At 37.8% G+C, this 21,390-nt stretch overlaps 1 protein-coding gene across 1 annotated transcript in view; it reads right to left on the minus strand.

Moving 5' to 3' along the window:
• LOC113991671 (ERC protein 2) overlaps positions 1 to 20,709 on the minus strand; it is a gene marked incomplete at its 3' end in the record, with an annotated part of 185,979 nt that extends 165,270 nt beyond the window's left edge. The window contains exons 1-2 of the mRNA XM_039379342.1: positions 20,423 to 20,709; positions 5,960 to 6,760 (exon numbers count right to left, since the gene is read on the minus strand). Of these exons, the coding sequence (XP_039235276.1) occupies positions 5,960 to 6,616 (657 nt within the window). The remainder of the gene's footprint in view (positions 1 to 5,959; positions 6,761 to 20,422) is intronic.
• Positions 20,710 to 21,390: the final 681 nt, after the last annotated feature.

Below are 21,390 nucleotides of genomic sequence, written 5' to 3' on the forward strand. Positions count from 1 at the left end.
ACTTACCAAGCTTCTTCAGATATAAAAATCCCACAGAAAGAAATAAAAAGTTAAAACTAACTACACTGACCCTTAAACACTTCTGGGTTATTACTTCCTCAAAATTTCCGTGGGTATCTACAGTATTATGTCCACCCCCTTATCCCTCTCCTCCCCATCACGGAGCTGGGAGCCTTTCCTCACCCTCAGGAGCAGCAGCACAAAAGGCAACACGCCCCCTTCTTTGGCTCAGTCACTCCTCACCAACTCTGTACCATCATTCCTCAGCAGAACATTCCTACTATTTCAGCCTCTTTCCATTTCATACAAACACATTTACTTCCAAAATACGTTAAAAAAAAAAAAACTACTGATTTTATTGTACTTTCATATTCAGATAATGAATATTTGATCTATCTCATGTGGTTAAAAGCTTAAGCACTTTGTTACATTTAAAAAATAAGGAAGAAATATTTTGCACTTACCGAAATTGCCATCAATGAACATGAATTTAAATGAAGAAAACAGTGAAAACATTCAAAACAAAGTTAAAATTGACAAGTATGCATGCAAATCAAGACAAATATTAAAAAAGATGAAGAAAGCAGGAAACAACAGTACAGTGAAAAACAGAAAATAAGGTGAATAGATGTGCTGAGCCTACTGGTTTTACAGAACCACCCTAAAATACCTTAAAAGAGACTTTCATTGGTTGCAAATTCTATATGAAAACCTTCAGTTGAAAATATTTAAATTTATTATTTATTTATTTCTTGAAAAGAGACATATTTACTAAAAAAAAAGCCAATTTTTAATATTTTTTTGTTATTCTTATTAGGTTATTAATGTGATGACATACCTCAGGTAGAACTGTAAAATGTGAGCAGAACATTTCCATCCCTCAGATTACTAGCTTTACCTTCTGTGTATAACCTTTACTTTATTAATGTTCACAATAAGCTTCACAATTTGTGGTGTTTCACACCCTTGCACAATGAGACAGGTTGAGAGGTATTTATACCCAAAAAACTCCTCTGACCATATCTGGTATTTAGGAACAATGGGAGGCCACCTTTCCAACTGGTAATCAAGTGCACACTTTGACAGATATTAAGGAAGAAAACACCTATCTGAGAACTCAGACTAAATACCCAATTGTTGGCAACTCCCTGCACATTCCACTAGGATGAAACCTTAGGAATTTCAATGGGCATAAACAAAACTATCTCAAAATAAGATTCTGGGGTTTTTTAATCATGTATACTTTAGCATAATCAAGGTTTTACTAGGAAAACAGTTTAATTAGTACAAAGAAGGGAAACATCATTTCAGAATATTTCTTAGCACACTTTCTTTTACTATTTTATTTAGATACTTATTATTAATCAAAGTGAAAATGAAGAGCACGTGAAATAACATCGAGCAGCTACTCACAGTTCTGGATTCATGAATACACATTCCCTTATCTACTGATTATTTTATCAGCTCTATTCTGTTAATTGCAGCATCTGAACTATTCATATCCTACAGATAGATAAAAATTATTTCAAGAAACGATTTTGTATTCAAAATTCTCAGAGGAACTGCTCACTATCCTTTTTATCCTTCCTCTTCATCTCATTAATGGGAAGTAAATTCCTGCAATATCAGGACAGGAACTAAACTTTAAAAGAAGATCAAAATTTATAATATGTTTTCAAAGAACACATTAATTTCATTAAAATTACCTGGTTTTCTGTAAGGGAAAAAAAAAAGGCATCAAGCTCACCACTTATTTCCAATATATAACCATATCAAGAATGAAAAAGAGCCACTATTCATTGCATGCAGTGGTCCATTTTGTATTAATTATGTAGTATTAAATGATGACATCTTTAAGGAGGTAAAAAGGGCTTTATTTTGTGCAACCAAGTTTAGTGTGTTTTTTTTTAAAAATACCAGAGTAAATCTAATTCAGTTTCTGCAATGTCAAAACAGCAGCATATCAACCACTAAATGTGAATATGTTGTCTTCGATCCAGCTCATCCAAACCCATAAATTAGTTCTCCCTCCTTTTTTGACAGACAGGCAACAATCCTGGAAAATAATCCTGCTGAACAACGTGACCTCCCAGCGCTTCCCACCTCAGAGCCTTCTGCTCCCCATTGAAACTTTCTACACTAACTCTTCTATACGATACATTCAAGCCACATTAGAGAGAATAACTATCTACCTGGGGGGAAAAAACATGCAAAAGCTCTGACTGAGACACTGCAAATGGATGATTCCAAGACGAAGAATCACTTTAAATACTGGAAAACATGTAAGGTACTTCCTGCCCCTATGTCTATCAATCCATACATAGAATAATACTAATTGTGCTGTGAGAAAATAGGTCACAAAGAATAAGAAGAACAGAGAGACAACTAAGTTTTCCAGCATGTTTTTAAGCCTTCCCAGCTTGACATTACCTGGATGCATAATACACATCCATCATTCAGAGCACATGACAGATCCCTACCAGATCCTGCCAGGCATCCTTCCAATTTCACCATGAATCATTGATAATTACACTTTGACACAAGCTTCCAATCACATAGGTCTCCCTGTAATAGCAATTATAATAGCTCACTAATGAATATCTCCTGAAACAACAGAAAAAGTTTTTCTAACATCAGTATGTTACTATTGTTTTTTCCCTTATGCATAAGGTGTGTTTTTCTGTCATGCAAGAAAAACAGTCTTGTTTGACATTACTTTTGACAAATCCATATTGAGTGTTAGTCTTTTTTTTAATTTTTCCCCTATATTCGGAAATAGCTAATGATTTTTTTAAAACAATACAAATAATTAATACAGTTTACGAACAGTTTTCTTTGGGTTTCACAAGATTTTTACAGAAACCACAATAAAAATATCAAATTTATAATTCACTTATTATCCTCTCACTGAACTTTTTTTTTGGCAGGCAGATAGATTTGCCCTTCTTCAATCTCCTGGAAGTTCTCAAAGTTTGCTATGAGACTAAAGGCCCCAATCAGTGTCAATTCCATCAAGCATAGCCAATGTGAAAATAGTTTTTAGTGTTTCAGTTTTCAGGGAAAAACCTCCATTCTTAAGGAAGTTTTATAAGCCAGTAACCCTCAGACCCACAAGACAAATCAATCACTTTCAGTATATGTGTGACAGAGTACATCACTTCCCTTTTTTTGTGTTTAAAATTATAGTTTTTTGATAATTTAAATATTAAATTAGTTGTTTGAAAGAATTGATAGCCATGTGGATAAGTAAGACTAACAAAGCAGCTGACACAGCCCTCTTGGGCTTCCTAAGCCATCCCTTCAGAAAGGCTCCTCTCCAAATGCTTACAAGAAAAGTAAGCAGCAATTAGATAAGAGGATAGGTCCTTTTAAACATAAATATTTTATTATAAGAGAGGAAATAGCAGAAACACACAGTCAACTCATAAAACCAAGAGAAGGTCCCTGTGGAGTTTTGCTGGAACCTGTGGCTGGGCTTTGTGCTGACTGACACATTCTGAGTAACCCAAAGAACAGGGTGAACACTAAGATGACTAATTTTCCTCATGACATTAGGTTATTCAGGGCAGGAGAGAAAAAAGCCAAATGCAAAGAAGGATTTTATAAGGCTGAGCAAATAGTCAAAGGTTGGCAGATGAAATTCAGGGAGATAAAAGTTAAACACAAGTGAAAATAATCCTACCTTTATGCATAACAAGCTGGGATCTAAACTGATGACAACCAGTGGTGAGATTCTTCAGCTATACTAAATATTTCCTTTAAAATACTAGCTCAGTACTCAGTAGGAGTAAATAAATAAATAAATAAGTCCTCAAAACTAGAAATGACACTTTAAGTGTTGTGAATTTTTGAGAGAAACATACAGAATAAAAGGGCAAATGCTACAACATCAAAACATAACTCATCTTACACCTGTATTATCAAAAACATAAGCTATTCTGGTCTCCTCACCTCAAAAAAGCCTCACATAATAGGTCTGAAAAACAATGTCACCGTTTCACAAAAGGAACTATCACACATGCTAAGATTCCCCCATCTGGAAAAGAGATGAGGGAGGGATGTGATGATGGTTCCCTGTGAAATCATTAAGTGGCACTGAGACTGGCACAAGACATCAATTATTTAATTCTTCCTCCTGTACAAGGAAAAGCAAATCGTAGCAAAAGCAGCTAAAATCTAGTGCAAAACCAAATGAAAAGTTTCAGTTTCAGACACAACTTCACAGATATGTTAAGCTGTGGGATTCACTGCTCTACGAGACTGTGGACACTGGCACTTTAAATAGGTCTAAAAGTACCTGGCTTAATTCAAAGTCCATTGAGAGTCATTAAGCACAAAAACTCTTGTTGGATCATAAAAAGTACTAGTGGGGATATCACTGCATACTAGGTCTATTCTGTGAACTTTGGGACATTGTTAGCAATGGAATACCGGGCTATAAGGATGCATATTAAATATACACATAGGGTAAAATACATTCTTTTTGTCAGGTTTGCAGTTACAAGAAAATAAGAGTATTTGTCAGTAAGATATAATCTTCTGATAAATGAATTAATGAATAGGAGAACTCCTAACAGACTTACTAATTTACTTCCCCCTCAAGATGAGGAAAAAACAGCTTTTAGGAAAAAAAGAAAAAAGGCATAACCACTTTGGCAGATGACAAAATCTCTAAATACCAGCTTCAGAATCCAAATGCCAATATAAGATATTAATGTGACATTTCCATAAGAAAGGCTACCAGAACAGAGTGTATTAGAATATTCCTCCTACTGAGGTGACACTATCACAATTATAATATCTAGCCAATAATGCTTTTGAATAGCAGAATCTCCATCAAACACCTTTTTGATAATCTTGGTTCTAGCAGCATCCTTGTGCACTTACTATAAATAAATACTCAGTAACTATTACTGTCAGTCCAGATACAGAAGTTATAGAAGAAAGTAATAAGTTAATTCACTGTACTGAATTCTGACTGTGACCCAGTCTCCCACTGATGTAACTGATAACAGTTGTTAGTTCTGTCGAGATTTGGGTTCATGACATGCCTAAAAGGTGGAAAGTTTGCTGAGAAGCACTAATGATCACAAACTTGGAAGTAAATTCAAAATTTCACTTGTTGCTGCCTGCCAGCAAAGAAGTTTAGATTTGGAATCTGGAAGTGAGAGAAACACAGGATTGTGTTTTTGTCTGGAGAAAGTTAACAGATGGTCTCAAAAGGAGCAGCTTTAAAATAAGACCAGCAGCCAAAAAGTGTGTGGAGACAGGAATATGAGAATTTTTTTTATCTATTATGTGCCACTGGTTTGTATTGCTTTGTGATATAGCACAGATTCTCAAAGCTTAGCCTTATAGATTGATCCATCCAGATTAAAAACTTCAGAAAAATAATGTTATGTTGTGAACAGAAATAATTTAAATACATAGAAAAGGAGCATCTTGTAAATAAGACACAGGTCTCTGAAATGTTACTGAAAACACATCTTCAACTTCATTCTGTAATGCAGAAATACAGAAAGTTGCATATGGGTATTTACCTTCTTTTAACTTTAAAACTGTTAAATCCCTGTGCAGCTCATACAAAATACGCCTCTAGATGTTTATTTATACTTTTGCAAAGGTGGCTCATTTACCTCTTCAGAAAAAGGTTGACAAGTATATTTAGGCTGTTGTTGCAAAAAAAAGAAAAAAAAGCACAGAGAAAGTGTCAAAAATAAGAGAAAGGTCATTCTCTTCAGCTAAAATGTAAAAGAATGCTGCATGGGGAAATTATAACCTGCATTTGGATTCTTATCAGTGTGCTTTCCTACTGTTTAGCAGCTAGAAGCAGACAGATCAAGACATATAATTTTTATGGCAAACGTCAAACTTGTTCCAGCACAGGATAAAGAACCATAAGCAAAACATCAAGTGCTTAGTTGTAAACCAACAGAAAGAAACCTTCCTAATTACTTACCTGATTTTCTTCATGGGAAACTCTCATTTGTTCTTTAAGAACTGACATTCTGGCTGCTTCTTCTTTCCTCAACACTCTTTCTTTCTTCAGCTCAGGACTCCAGAAAGTTTTGATGCTATTCATAGAGGACCCCAGCTTGCTGTCCTTAATGTCCAGTTCTTTTCTGAGAAGATCATTCTCCCTCTGCAGATCCTTAAGCTGAGCCTGCAGGTCTAACAGGGTACTATCTCTAACCTGTCTCAGCATAGAAGGAACCTGATGGTGGTGGTGGTGTGAAGATGTGGTCAGACCCCCGTGCTGATCCGTGTACGAAAGGACGTCCGTGTGCGAAAGTCCAGCCGACGCAATATTGGGGCTGCTCCCCATCGCTGTGACTCGACCCCCGTACACAGCTCGATTTGTAGCCCTTCCAAGAGTCATTGTGCCCTTTGGGAAAGTAGTAGAAGCTACACCTTCATGGTCACTCAGGTACATTGGTCCAGATGTTGCATAGGCTGCATTAAGGGACTGGATGTTCTCCATCGACAACGTCTTCCCTGTTCCTCCTCCTCCCCCGCTGCTTGTTCTCCTGTGACCCAGGCGGGGGGACCTGGGCAAACGGGGAGACCTGGAGGGACTTCCTTCCAAGTTGCTGATTGTTCTTGCACTTCCATACATTTTTCTTCTACTTTGAGGTACTGTTTAGTAAGAAATTAGTAACACTAAAGTTGAATATTAAACTTACAATTCCAGCTAGAAATATTGGCAGTTTCACTGCATTCTTCCAGTAGGCAAAAATCTCTTTGTCCTCCAAAGACAGACCTGGGGATTTAAAAAAAAAAAAAAAATTATAAAATTAAGCTTTCATCTCGGAAAATAAGTTTGCAAGTAATCGCCACATGTCATACAATAAGGTAACTCACTCCCTAGAGTAATAACTTCAAAAATAAAATCTACTATACCTTTAGTATTTAGGGTGACTAGTTAAAAATGCATTTTCAAACTAATTTCAATCGGAAGAAAACTCTTCGTTTCTTTCTTGCTAGAAAATTTTGAGTTAGTTTAACAAAATTTTGAGTTACTTTATGTTGCCATGAACAACATGGGCCCAAAAACACGCCTTAGCTGATATATTAATGGACTTAAATGACTGACCATGTGAAGTTTATACGAAGGAAAAAAGATAGCTACTGTTGACATAAAGAACTACCCAAAGAATTAAGATATTACATTTTCAAAAGACAGCATAAAAGCAGAAATTCAGCAGTTTTGTGCATTCTCTGATAATATTAGACAGAACAAGGAAATAAGCAGAGATTTTAATTTCTGTTTGGATTAACAAAGAGGCTTTAGGATAGGAAAAAAGATGAAGTAAACTGTTTCTAATAGTTCAGCTGTAACCAGTAAAAACATATCTTAGTAAGAAAAATTAACACTAAAACTACACTAATTTGAGAGAATATTTCCTTACAAACAATTAGAATGTATTATGACACAGTATCATTTGTTTAATGAAGTACTAACATGCCAGTATTTGTTGTTAATAAGTTTCTCAGGAAAAGCTTCCATGACAATAACCTAGGTTTTCATTTAGAAAAGGAGTGCTTGTGAAATACAATTTGCTTTCTTTTTTTTTTCCATTACCTTGATAGAACTAGCCTTGTAATTTATTTAACCAAACAACACATAGATGTGGACCAATGCTGTGGACCAATTTTAAAATTCTTCAATATTATATTATTATACATAATATATTATTATACATTTAGCAAGTTTTGAGTAAGTTTATTAACTTTTCAAAGCATAAAATTAAGCATACAATAGGACTTTGGGATTAGGCAGGCCTCTTGATTATTTTTTTTTTATAAATACAACCATTTCAATAAATTTGTGGTATTAAATTGGTGGTCATCAACCAGATCTAGCACCATTTATTTCAAAGGTGTCTACAGAAAGAACAAAAGTTGGAATTCAGTCAAATCCAGTAATTTTTAACCATTCCCTCAAGGCATTCTCATTATGATAGATACATTATTCCCAGTGTTTTAAAACATCTGTTCTACATCTGCTGTGAGAAGTGTTGATGCAGGGGCAGGCAGTAAGAAAATTAACTGTCATATTTATTAAGAAGCTCTAGTCTATTAAATCCTCACCAACAATATGAGTATAAAACACCACGGACACTAATGATGTCAGCAAACAAGAAGCATGTCGAGTTCTCCACTGACCCCTCATTATCCCAGGACTTACATGAGCTCTAAGAATTGCTTAGTATATGTTGTGTTTTCATCAAGTTTAAGAGCCAGCACAGTCTTAAGCATTTTTGTTTCATTTGAATTACCAGCATGCATCTGAATTAGCTGTTTCAGCTTGTTTCAGCTACTGTTGTACAACAGTGGCCATTCTTGTGTTTTCACTGCTTTCCCATTTTTAGATGCAAAAGCCTGATCCAACTTTCTGAACCATTAAAACCTCCTAAAGCTTCCAGAATTCAGCCCCAAGGCCCACAGATATAAAGGAACCAGATGTAATTTGTTGATTTACGTTTTCAAATTTTAACGTTCTAACATCAGTGTACAAACCTGTCCCTCTTTTGTCCAGCATTCAAGAGATGACCCACAGCTTGTTCCACCAAAAGAGCTTGGTGCAGTTTGTCTGCCATCTCCGCTTCAACGTATTAATCAACAACAATAACAAAAATCTATCTGATCATGGTGACTGGAGCAATGCAACTACTTATCCTAATTCTCAAGTGCCAGGCAAGGAGCATCACACATTATGCCCTCCGAGAAATCCACCCTTGTACCTTTCTAGTTTCCTGTAAAAGTTCTGTAACTCCTGCAAAGACAATCTCCCACGAGATCAGAGATGAAGATCATTTTCCCTCCACTGGCTCGTGGCAGATTCTGAGCAAAAGCAATTGTCTTCTAAACTGATACAGTTCTTCCCACTCTCCATTCCTTTTCCACCCCGAAAAAAAAGTCCAAATCAAAAAAAAACACTATCCTGCCTGGTGAAAAACTAAGACTGCTAGCAGAAGCTGTCCATGTCAATTTAAACTGGATACAATAAAATATTTTGAGCTACAGCAGACATGATACATGTCCATGTGGAGGGGTTTGGTGCAGATTCATCCATCCTGAAAAACAGAGGTACAGGATATCCTTACATCATACCCATAGTGTTTTTCCTTGTCATTGCCACAGTCTGATAAATAAGTAATTTATGCTTCTTGCTTAGAGTTACTTAATAACCTACTTAGCCTTCTGCTTGTCTCTGATATGTATTTTTAGGTACTTGTTTTGCCTTTTAGAACTTATTCATTGTGGTCTTTCTTTTCTCTACTTGTGTGAAGTTTTGGAAGTTCTCATCTCAAATCAGAGAACACTTTCATCTTGCTTAGCCCTCCAATGCTTACCATTGAGCCCTACAAAAGAAGAAAATCATCATTCCTTATCCAAAGGGAGGCTAACTTCTCCCTGAATTTCTTTAATAATAACATTTAAATACCGATTTAACATAGTAGCTTTCATAAGCTTGTGAAAATTCTGAAAGCAACAGGAACAGAGAAGCAAAACACCACCAAAGAAATGTTATTACTTCCACACCATTTCCAATTATTGTTTTTATTTTTCCCTTAGAAATATTATAATCAAAACAGAGACCTCTATGTAGAAAGGGCAAACACACTGACAATATGCTTGGTTTTCTTACTTAATGACCTACTCAGGATGGTTCACAGACCAAAAGCTGAAAACCCTGATTTAAAGAAATTCTTACGGTTTATCTCTATTTTCATTTGCAATTTGTTACCATCTCCATCCTGAGTTACACAGACTGGCTTTCGTGCAAACATCTCAGAAAAAGGCAAGCACAAGAAAGTAGGTTTTTTCAAAGCATATACATCTTATGGATAAACCTTGAGATTTCCTTTATGGTTGTGAAAATCTCAGACACAGTAGAAGCCATATACCATCGCTGTCTGCAAGAGGGGGGGAAAGGCACCTACATCATTTTCTACTCTTTAATGCTTATACACAGAGCCTTCCTTGCTTCAGGAGGATTTACTGTGTGTCTCAACACATCAGGAACTGGAGACATGAAGAAGCAATATCAGCCTCAGGGCCTCAACAATTGCCACACAGATCATCATCTACTGCCTACAGAACAGGAGAGAGGAGATCCCTTCTCTCATCTTCCCGTAGAACCACCCAACAGAGCCATTCTAATTGAACTTAGAATCATCTGTATCTCACCCGCCCACTCAATCTTGACAGCTAAATCGATTTTATATTGCTATTTGAATTTGAGGGAGGGGGAAGAATACTCTCAAGCAATAATTTTTCACCCCAGACAAGAACAGTATGCCCACAACTAAGGAGATCAACCCTCACCCTCGATAGAAGCCTGGAAGTTGCAGATGTTGCAGTAGTCAGCACTAAAGAGCTCCAATACAACTCAAAGATCACATCCCCTAAAAAACTTCTCAGGTAAAAAGTCACCCACATTCGTTCAGTCCACTGGGGACAGACTACAGACCCACTACATGCATTTTCCTATAAAAGGTTCTTTTGAGTTTTAAAATCTCTGCACTGTGCAGACAGTAATATCATGGCTTCACATTACCCCACATCGCTGAAGTCTCTGACAATGCATTTTATTTGATTTTTAACTACCTATTTTTATAGAGACTTAAACCACAGGATTCTAATATGATGCTAATAGAAAGTCTGTCTCACTTAATTTACTTTCCAAATCATTGCTTCTACATTTTACATAATTACATGGTTCCCTTGAAATACTGTCTACACAGAACCCCCTAAGTCCTGGTTTTCACTGTTTACACACTCTTACATGCTCAGGGATGAGTTAGACTTTTAGTGCGTCCTCCTCCAGCCTGAATCACCTAGTCAGCAGGGAGTTTGGATATTAGCCAAATGCTTAATAGCTTTCCACAACTACTTGCCAATATTAACATTCAGCCAAGAGCTCAAACATTAGTAATAGTACCAAAAGCTTTAAGGGAACCCCTTCTTTCCAGCTAACCTCCCCAAATAATATGCAGTGACAGTTACGTGCAGCAATTATCAATCTGATTCCAAACTGCCTAAAACTGTTTAGTACTACACAACTCCCTAGATATAAACCAAAAGCAACAAAATAGAAGAAATAAAAGATGATGTGGAAGATAATGATCGTATATCTCCACCAGGACTGTGTTTTGAGACACCACGAAAAGGAGACTCACAGAAAAAGATCTGTTCCATAAACATATGTGCTAGCAAACAATAAAGATGATATTAAAATAAAGGAATCATTTAAATACTTGTATCACAACAAAAAACATTTCTGTACAACAAAGTCCAGGGACGTGGGTATTAAAAGTAGTGACCAAGGGTCACTACTATATTTCTAACACACCTGGGCTTTCAACTGCTTTAACAGTGGCTCAACAAATCCTCAGAGGAGACGATATTCTTTTATTTGCATGTTTTCTGTTATCTGTGCTGATATAAAAGAAAAACAAACAAACAAACAAACAAAAAAACAACAGCAAGCTGATGCAAACTAGATACAGAGAACTGAAATCCATTGTAGAGTATCCTTCCTTTCTCCATCAATCTGAGCAGCACAGCACAACTTCTTTTAAAAAAGTAACAAAGAGATGACAAACAAAATGCTGGTTCATATGGGGGTAGTACAAGACCAGCATTGTTTTTATTAAAAGGGCGAAGTACTCTCTTCTCCTACTTACCAGACATATCAGACTGACCAAATTACTTATCCCCCCTCCTATTTTTAATCCTAACAAGAAAAATCACCCATTTCTTCCTACTACTCTACTATTTCTCAGAAGTTTGAAAAACAAAATACACATGAGAACTTTAAAAGCAACAACATTTTCATTTAGGTTCCTTAGACTGCCCTGAATCTGCATTGCTAATGTAAATGTTTTACTACAGTCTGCACAATAACTTTCTTTTTACTAGTCAACAGGCATTCATTTACCTCCTTTCTCTTGTAGTTTCTTATAAAAATAGTACATATGTAGCTGCAAATAAACTTAGTTTCGATCATGCAAGCTGGTCACGTCCCTGAACTCCCATCAATGCTAAATGAAAGAACTGGCATTTATCACCTCATAGAAATAGTTCTTCAGCCCTGCCTGCCTTTCGTTTCTGTTTCATACAGAACAAATTATATATGAAGGAATAAACAGGAATGGCTGCTCAATATGCATCTAAAGACATATATGAAAAATAAAGTTGTCAGGCATTCTAGTGTTGTCAGGTGCAGTGACAGCAATTAATACTTGTCATGCAATCAGAAAACTCCAGCAATTGAAATATTTGCTCAAAATGCAGTATTAAAAATCTTGAAAAGCAAGCAGTTGTGACAAAATTATCGGCATTGTCAGTTATGTTACTTCCAAACATATTTAAGTGAAGATTCAAAAACACCTTTTTAACTCTTTTATACAAGTTTCACGGGTTTAAAATAAGGCTAATGTGCAAAAGAGGGATTTTTTTTTAATTCTTTTTCTCTTTTTATTACAATGTTGGAGACATTGTAATTGTCTTAAAACATTTTTAAAACATGATAATAATTAGAAATGAGCTTTAAATATATTAGTAATATTTAAACTCCACCAACTGACACCTCCATTATTTTGTAACTTCTAAGTTAGGTCTCTCTTTGATGTTCAAACTCTAATTCTTAATATTTTATCCCTAACACTTCCATTAAAAGAAATTTTTCCTGCACTCCTGCATATGACAAAAGAAAGTCTCTCTGGGGTTTCTAAGATGCTTAAGGGAGGTGAGAAATTTCAGACTTGTTTCATCTTATTTTTCTCATGTTGTGTAAAATATTAAAGACCTGAAAATAGAACCTTAAGAAAAAAAGGTTTCTATAGCCAAGTAATGGCAGAATCATCACATCTAATTTTAATTGTTTTGCCAGAGAACACACCATTTAGGAAAAAGCTATAGGGTATCCTATCTGCCAAATCTGGGCAAATACAATCAAGTACAGTCTGCACAACAAATTGCCTTCCAGTGCAGAGCCTATCTCACTCTCCGAGTTCATTCTGGTTTAACGGTCACTCAACACAAGAAGGGATGTTTAGCATCATCCTTTCTTTCAAGTCTTAAACACCGGCATTAGCAGTGGTATCGCGTTTCAGAGCTGCAGGGTAAAACCCCTCAGTTTTACGTGACCAAAGTTCCCAGTCCCACGCTCACTGTGTCATTGTTTTGTTGGCCATCTGCTCTCTGCAACTTCGAGATCCTATTTTTTTATTGGTGGGTGGGAGGGCGGATGGTGTGAATCACAAGCAATAAGGGATAGAACCACATACATTCCAAACCACTGCTTGCACCTCTTCAGTTTTATTAGTTTTCTCAACTTCCCTGCACCGTAATGACCTTCTCAGGGTACACAGATATTGCTAAAGTCTTGGCAAGCTTTTGTTTTCCCAGAGAAAGGCTTCCTAATATTTTAGTTCTGGCAAGCATGCAGGTGTCTTTCGTGTGCTAAATTCTGTCTCCTAGTCAGTACTCATTGTGCCTTCCATCCTGCAGTTGTTAATCACTTCCCTCTTTATTTCTTCCTCGATAAGAAATCTCATTTATCAATGCAAGCCTGCATTTACAAACTCCTGTATTTCGTGGAGGATTATTCTAAGGCACATAGCTAGCCAGACAAACAGTACTTTCCGTTTAATGACTACTAAAGAACAACAACAAAAACAAACAAAAACCCCCACGTCTTAAATTTTTACTAAAATAGTCTCCTTTGAGAAAAAATATCAAAATATAAAAGTATACGACACTCTTCAGGATTACTTAAAATTATGCCTAACGAGTAGCACCACTATGCTTTGTTTTGCCAACATTTACCTAACTTGAATGACTATTTAACAGTTTACAGAAACATTGTCTTTTTTATAGACTGAATTATCTTTGAGACATTAGAGCTTAAAAATAAGCGTAAGTTAAGAAAACCTAAAAGTCTTCTAGAAAAAACTGGAAGTCCAGTCTTGTTCTTTCCATTGTTCATCTACATTGACAGCATTTCTACCAACAGTCTTCGAAACACAAAACTGTTCACCTGATAACACAGACCTAAATAAATGCACATTAAAGACTGCAATTATTTGTTTCCCAAAAAAAACTTCAGAACTGAAAATAACGTGAAAGGAAGTTGACTGACTTTATACTTAGCCCTGTAAATTTGGCTATTTTCACATTAAGCACGTTTAAAAATATTCTGCCTTTTACATTAATGTCATACTTTTCATTTTAAGATGCATTTAAAGCTCTTAAGCCTATCTTGGAAATGATCAGCCATACTCCCACACAGTGGAGTATTTTCAATTGAACTCACTAAGGCTACTCACATGAATGTTATTAAACACAGGCTTACATATTTGCAGGATAAAGCAATATTTTTTCTTTTTCTCTACAAAGCTTCCATTCTTACAAGAAAGCAACAGGATAGTAATAGAATCCAGCATTAAGACTGCATAGCCCCCAGCAGTTTCTTAGAATACTTAACATTGGGATATTCAGCAAGCATAAACATCCACTATGCATCCTACATTTATTTCATTCAAGAGTAGTAATATGCATACTCGAACTGTAAAACAAAAAGTATATATTTGTGCATCCAGCATGCTTTGAAGCCTTCACTAAGATAAGAGTATGCACATGCTTCAGTATCGTGCCAGAGAAAGAATCTGGCTGTGCTTCAGCCACATTAGATCAAAGTTCTCCAAGGAACTTACAGGCTCTGTAACTGATCCAAGTGATTTAGCAGATTAGCCCTCAATTCATCATATTATCAGCACCCTGGAACCATTAGAAGGCACTGCACTTCAGGAATTACCTTTTTATTTATTTATTTATTTATTCACACAAAATCTTGAAGAGTTCCCCAACCACTTGGTTGTTGGCTATTAACAACTTCATAACAGCCCAACCTTCCAGCTTTGTGCTGACACTGAACCCATCTTAGCAAAGCACAACCACACCAATGCACAAGTGCAATTTATAAGTCCTCACAGGCATCTGACGTGAACATTTGATGTTGATGACAGATGTTATTGTAACTACTTTCCTTAAGGAAAAACAAATTGTCTGAGCAGATTTCAAATGAGGTCTATAAATGAAAACCGAAGCACATCATGACTGCCAATACTTAGCCATCAAAAATAAACATGCTTTACACAGCAAACTGTCTTCCAGAGAAGCCCCTGAGAGTACCCATTTCTTGCTCTATTATTTGACAGAGATCAACAAAAAGAACTGTTTTACCATGTCATATTTGTCCACTAATCAGAATTGTACGAAGACCAAAACTGTAAGAACTGTATTTAAATGACAATATATTCTGAGGAAACGAGTACACTACAGAAAACTGCTTAAGTCAAAGTACACACTGTCACAGAAATAACAGGCCTGTGCCTTTTTATAAAGTAATTAAATGATTCACACATTGTACATACCAGAGATAATGAAATATATATCTTAGCAGATTACCAGCAAATTAATTTTACTGACCATGAAAAGTGCTTAGATAACAATAGTGAAAACTGAAGAAGCATCAGCACAATATCCAACAGGATTCAACTCATACTCAATAAAGAAATATCAGTTCCTGAGAATTCAAGCACTGTAGTCTCCATTCAATTTGTTATGTTTTGCAATGGGACAACCCAAGTGGATGCCAAATGGGGTAACCAAAAGTACGGACACAGTAAACCTCCATTAGAACAGGAATAAGTCAGCATTCATCCCAAGTGATCCAAGCTATTTACTTGGAGGGAAACTGTCCCACATATTACCAATGTTCTGTGCAACGTGATCTGTTGGACTAAATTCAGAAATGGCAGAGAATTTTGTTACATTTCTTTCACTTCCTTCAAAACAAATTGCACATTATATCCAGCTAAGCAATCATTATAGACAATGCTTTCTTTTGTGACTTCCCACCTCAGCTCTGCAGTTATCCCAGAAATTACAGCACATCATTTTCACACATACCTATACAATATGTATTTATATATACACCAATCTCACTGACCTTTTTACTCCTTTCATTGTCCCATGGCATTTCTCACAAAATTTAAGATATTTTTAAAGTTATTTAATTCTAAAATATAACTCAAAATTTTTGGTTTCTGTAGAATTTGGCTGCTAGATTCTACATCTGTATTGTGGCTTCAGTCAGAGGGACAGGATAATGAGCAGGACAAGCAGTGAGACACTTAAAAAAAACCCCAAGAGTATCTGCTGAAAATGGAGCATTTGAACTAAATAAAAAGCACATTGGTCATGAAAGAAGCCACACGTTAACTAGCCCAAAGCATTTCCAATCTGCAAGATTGTCTTAGAATAAGTTTCTAAGATAGTCTAGAAAAGACAGCCTAGAGAGCAGGTAACCCCTTTCAGGAACCTAGTCTTAAAACTTCACAAAAAAGCTTCGGCTTTGCTAAACATCCCAAATGTCAAAGACTCCCACACATCCAATCACAAGTTGAAACTCTGATGTATACCTCAAATCCTTAGACACATTCCTTCTGCTTTCCTAAAAGCACAGAAACTCAGACACTACCATTCTCCCTCATTCTCATTACAAAGTAAAGGGATTGTAGTGATACACAACTTTCCAAATGTGTAAACTGTCCACAGCAAAGTCTACATTTCTAATACCATGCAGGAATTCCACATTTCTGTGAATAAAAAAGGTGTGACAGTAATAGAGCCTTATCCAGAGAAATGTTAAAACATCTTTGCTACTGTTCTCTCTTTTGAGAGAGCTCAGCACCTGACAAACTGTCTCTGAAAGGAGATGAGGTTGGTGTTCCTAATTGTTGCAATTACTCCAAAACAAAACCTGTGTATTTCAGACATTCTTAAGTCGGGCATGGAAAAACCTCTATCACTAATGAGTCACAAAACTCTCTGAGATCAACAGCCAAGAAAGCAACAACACAAATACTAGACCAGCAATGTTAATTCATCAGACATTTACATTTTCTTATACAAACATTCATTGGATATCCACGCTTATAAACTTTCTTGGACCTCCAGAACTAGTCCACAGCCATTTTCAAAAGAAATAAGGAAGTAGGTGGGTTTTTTTCCACATCTCGCATACAAGCAATAACAAACCAACATAAAATCCATCTCACTTGATTTCAAAAGATTGCAAAAGACTGTTTCTTTATAAAATGCATTACATTTTTAAAAAGTGACTAATTAAAAACAAAACCAGAAGAATATTTAACTGATGCTTTTGCTAATGACTTTGCATTTTCATAATGTGAAGGTATCACTCAGAAGAAGCAGCGCTATTTTCCCCTGACCAACTATGACCCTTAAAAAGAAATTGTAAATTCATTCTGCTTTAAAAGTAATTCTTACCCTTTTTCCAAGACTTTATAGAAAATATAAACTAGCATTAGTGTTGCAAAATAAGTTGAGGCAAACTCATCATTGCTGAGTGCATATGATCACTCAAAAAGTGAAATTTAAATCACAAAAATATTTTAAAGCAATCCTAAACTGAACAATCTCACAGATAAAAGAGCAGTCATGTTATAAAAATTAAAAAAAAATTAAAATTAGTATCAGTAATATTTTTGGGTGGATCTGACTAACAATCTATCTCCTAGACATTACAAACTAAATTAAACAGAAAGGGTAACAAATGCATCATAGCAGATAAAAATATAATAAGCACCATAAGAGATACAGGTGGGAGAGCATATGTTGTCTTTGGAAGTGATACACAGGCTGATTGCCTCACTCTCTTTGAGGGGTGAAAAACCCACTCTTTTTTGTTAGTCATCCTTCAAAGGTCTGCAGGAATCATCTTTCCAAGGCAAAAAAATAAAAAAATCACCTTGAGCATATTTTCACAAAAACACGCATGCTGAATAGCTAACTCTCTAAATATCACACATATTTGACACTCTAAGATGGTTGAATGTGTTCACTTCATATTTGGCTGCTAAGAATATGGCCCACACCTTGCTACAGCCTTCAGAGCAGTCAAGGAACAGGAGAGGGAACTGGCAAAGGCAATTCTACCTTACACTATCAGCCATCAGAATTTGACTACCAGTGGGTCGGGGGAGTTTAATAGGAGGAATAAGAGAGGTGACAAGATGGGTCTCTTCCAAATGCAGTCAGACCACAAGAAAAAGGATAATGAGTACAGTAAGTCACTCAAACACAAAATAAGATATTTCTCAGTTCTTAACTGCAAGGTCTACCCCGCCCTAGGTGTGGTTGTAAGACCTATGCACGGGGTTCCTCCATAGTTTAAACATCTCGTTTCAACCTGAGCTGGGCAGCCATAAATCGGAGGGACCAAGATTCTTTGGAGGAAGAAATTATGTTCCCTTCACTCACAGGACAGAAAGCCTCTCCTTCCCCTAGATTTCTGTAGGAAAAGTGAAAGTGCTAACTCACCTCGATGCCTTTGAAAGCTGTATTTATACAGAACTTTCAAACAAAAGTGACAGTAATGGAATTATTTTCCTTTAAACCACTGAAATCTGGAGTTCCTTTCACACACGGCCCTTAACACAGTCACTCACGAAGCCAAGTTTCTCTAAGTTTCTTCCATCGAGAAACTGTAACAGAGCTTTTCCCTCAGAAACATATTCCTTAAGGGAACTGGAATAATTTACCATTACACACTCCGTGTGTAAAGACAGACTCTAAAAAGGGACCTTTTCCTCCTCGTATTCAGGGAAAGGAAGAAACGGGGAAACACCCTGCTCAAGCAGATGAGCCCGTGGAAGGACTGGGGCTGCGAGAGCCCTGGTTCGCTTTGCCGGCAGTTTCTGCCGCTGGTGTTTTCCTCCCCTGCGCTGCAGGAGCGCTCGCCATCCCCGCCCGCCCGTGGCCAAGGGAGCGGGGCCGGGCAGGGCAGGGCGGGGCCGCGAGGGTCGGCACCGGCGGAGCTGGAGACAGCAGTGGGGAGGATGCAAGGAAGTCCCCCTGGCAGCGGGATTGCTTTAGAGCTCCCTGTAGGGACGCGCTGCGGTGACACAGCCGCCTGCGGGGGAGCTGGGCCGGGAAGGTGGTCGGGCTTTCTCCCCTCTCGCTGGCGAGCAGCGAGGATGGGAGGAGGGTCCCAGGTCCCCAGTGCCCCCGCGGCTGGAAAAGGGCCCTGAATCCACGCCGTGGAGCTCCGCGATTCCCTGAAGCGGGAGGAGGGCGGTAGCGCATCTCCTCAGCATCTCCCCTCAGGGCAGGGCGAGACGGGGGATCTGCTCCGTCCTCGACTTGGCCACAGGGAAAGGGAGTGCCGGGGAGAAGCGACTGGATGGAGGGGGGACCTCCCTCCCTTCCCCGCCCTCCGGAGGAGGGGGAGCCGAGCAGGGCCTGCGCCCGGTGCGGCTCCGGGAAGGGGCCGCGTACGGAGCGGCCGCCCTGGACACGCACCCGGGGGATGCGGGCACGGGAATCGGACATAAAAACAAATGCCAAACAAACAAATAGTCAAGTGAAACCGCTGGTTTAAAAAGCCAACCAGAAAACTAGCCCTGGCAAGTAGGATTTGCCCTCCTCTTGGCTGCACTTATTGGCCGTGCTTATGTGCAACGAGCACATATCTGCCGATGCCAGTGGTCGGCTGGCGTGTCCATCAACAGGGAAACAGCAATTCGCCGCTAAGGGAGTACATTCCCATCCATCCATCACAAGGCTTAGCAGGTAGCCGCCTAGAAATCAATCATACACTAATAAAAAAAAAAAGAAATCCTTCTCCATCACGTTACTACTCTAGCGCTCCCAGAAAAAATACGTATGTATCCTTGGTGAATATATGCGTGGATTTTATCATATGCATCATATCCATCACTCTTGTCCAGCCTAAAATGGTCTTTTTAAAAAAAAAAATTAAACCACACAGCACCATAAATGAGGGACCTTGGTAAGTATTCATTAATTATATAACTGAAAAATAATATTCTGTTAGTTTTCTCTTTCCATTTGCCAGCCACTAGAAGGGAACAGAAATCTCTCACCTTTTTCCTGACATGGTTTTTAAAACACCAAACATTATCCAGTATTTAGGTATAAAGCTAAAAATTTACAAAGCTCATCGGTTCTATTCTAGAAAACTTTAACAACAACAATAATATTTTTAAACACTGGGCACCAAAAAAAAAAAAAAAAAAAAAAAAAAAAAAAAAAGACTCCTATGGCTGCTTTTAATAGAAATTGCAAGAGAGATTTCTGGTTGACGATTCTGTAGGGAGAGGCACTCTGTTACCAGAATAAGATGTGCACTTGGTCCCATTTATTACAATGTATTTCTAAAGCAATATAAAAAGCCTTTTCTGCAAATTCATTTCCAGATTCAGCTACCAGGTAGTTGTAAAAAGCAATACACAGCAATTTCCTTAATCACAAATAATTTACAGTCATGTATTACAGCCATATTCTTGCTTAAGCTTCTCACCTTTCAAATCATTGCATCTGTCTTTCGTCCTCACATGGATTTTACAACATCACGTTTAGCTGACATCCCACTGCGCGGAGGAAGGAGGCAGCAGGGAGAGCCGGAGCCACCGAGCACCTCCGAGGGGAGGAAAAGGGGGAACCTGCTGCAGTCGGGGGAGGCTTGTGTGCTCCTGTCCCTCGTCTTTCTGTCCCTCAGCGAGTCTCCCTCAGTCAGCTGCGATCCTGGCTGTCTGGGTTGCCGGTCCCTGACTCAACATTCCCAGCATTCCCGAGGAGCTGGGGCTCCACCGGCTCGTCCTGCCGCCGGGGGCAGCAGCAGCAGCAGCACACGCACTGCCAGCCCGTGATTTCTCAGAGCATTTGTCTCTGTCCATTCATTGCGAACCCGTGGGTTCCAGTCCCCACCCAGCAAACGTCTGGAAGTGTGTTACTCATTGTGAAATAGCCTAAAAATACACCTATGTCTGCGCAAAACTGCAGAGGCAAATTTGCTTTCTTGTCCCCGTTCCCTGAAGGCCAGAGATGTTCGAAGTCAGGTGCTTAAGAACATGATGTCTAAAAATCCATTACCGTATGTACATGAATACACAGAAGAAAAAAGAAAGCTAAATCTCTGGTTTGACTTAAATGTAAAAGAAATGAAAATGACATACATATTTATTTGTATTTTTTAAAAAACAGTATGCGGGGTGGGGGGGAATAAAAAGCCATGCAAAGCTGAAGAGCCTTTTCCATCAGAAAACTGCCTTAACAATTCTTCCTGAGATTTTATTTCTTTTGTATTAAGGGGAGTGAGAGAAGATTCTATAAAACATCACAGGCTTCTCATCCTAAGAACTGAGGTTTTGTTCGTATTCTATTTTTCCCCTCATTTTTTAAATTTAATTTCTCTGTATACAATTATAAGTGATCACAGTCCTTAGCTTCAATGCACCTTCACACCTTCCCCTACACAGAATTTCAAAA

This window comes from Pipra filicauda, unplaced genomic scaffold (genome assembly GCF_003945595.2).
Source record: "Pipra filicauda isolate LSUMZ 115617 unplaced genomic scaffold, ASM394559v2 scaffold165_size2600900_pilon, whole genome shotgun sequence".
NCBI classification, from domain to species: Eukaryota; Metazoa; Chordata; class Aves; order Passeriformes; family Pipridae; genus Pipra; species Pipra filicauda.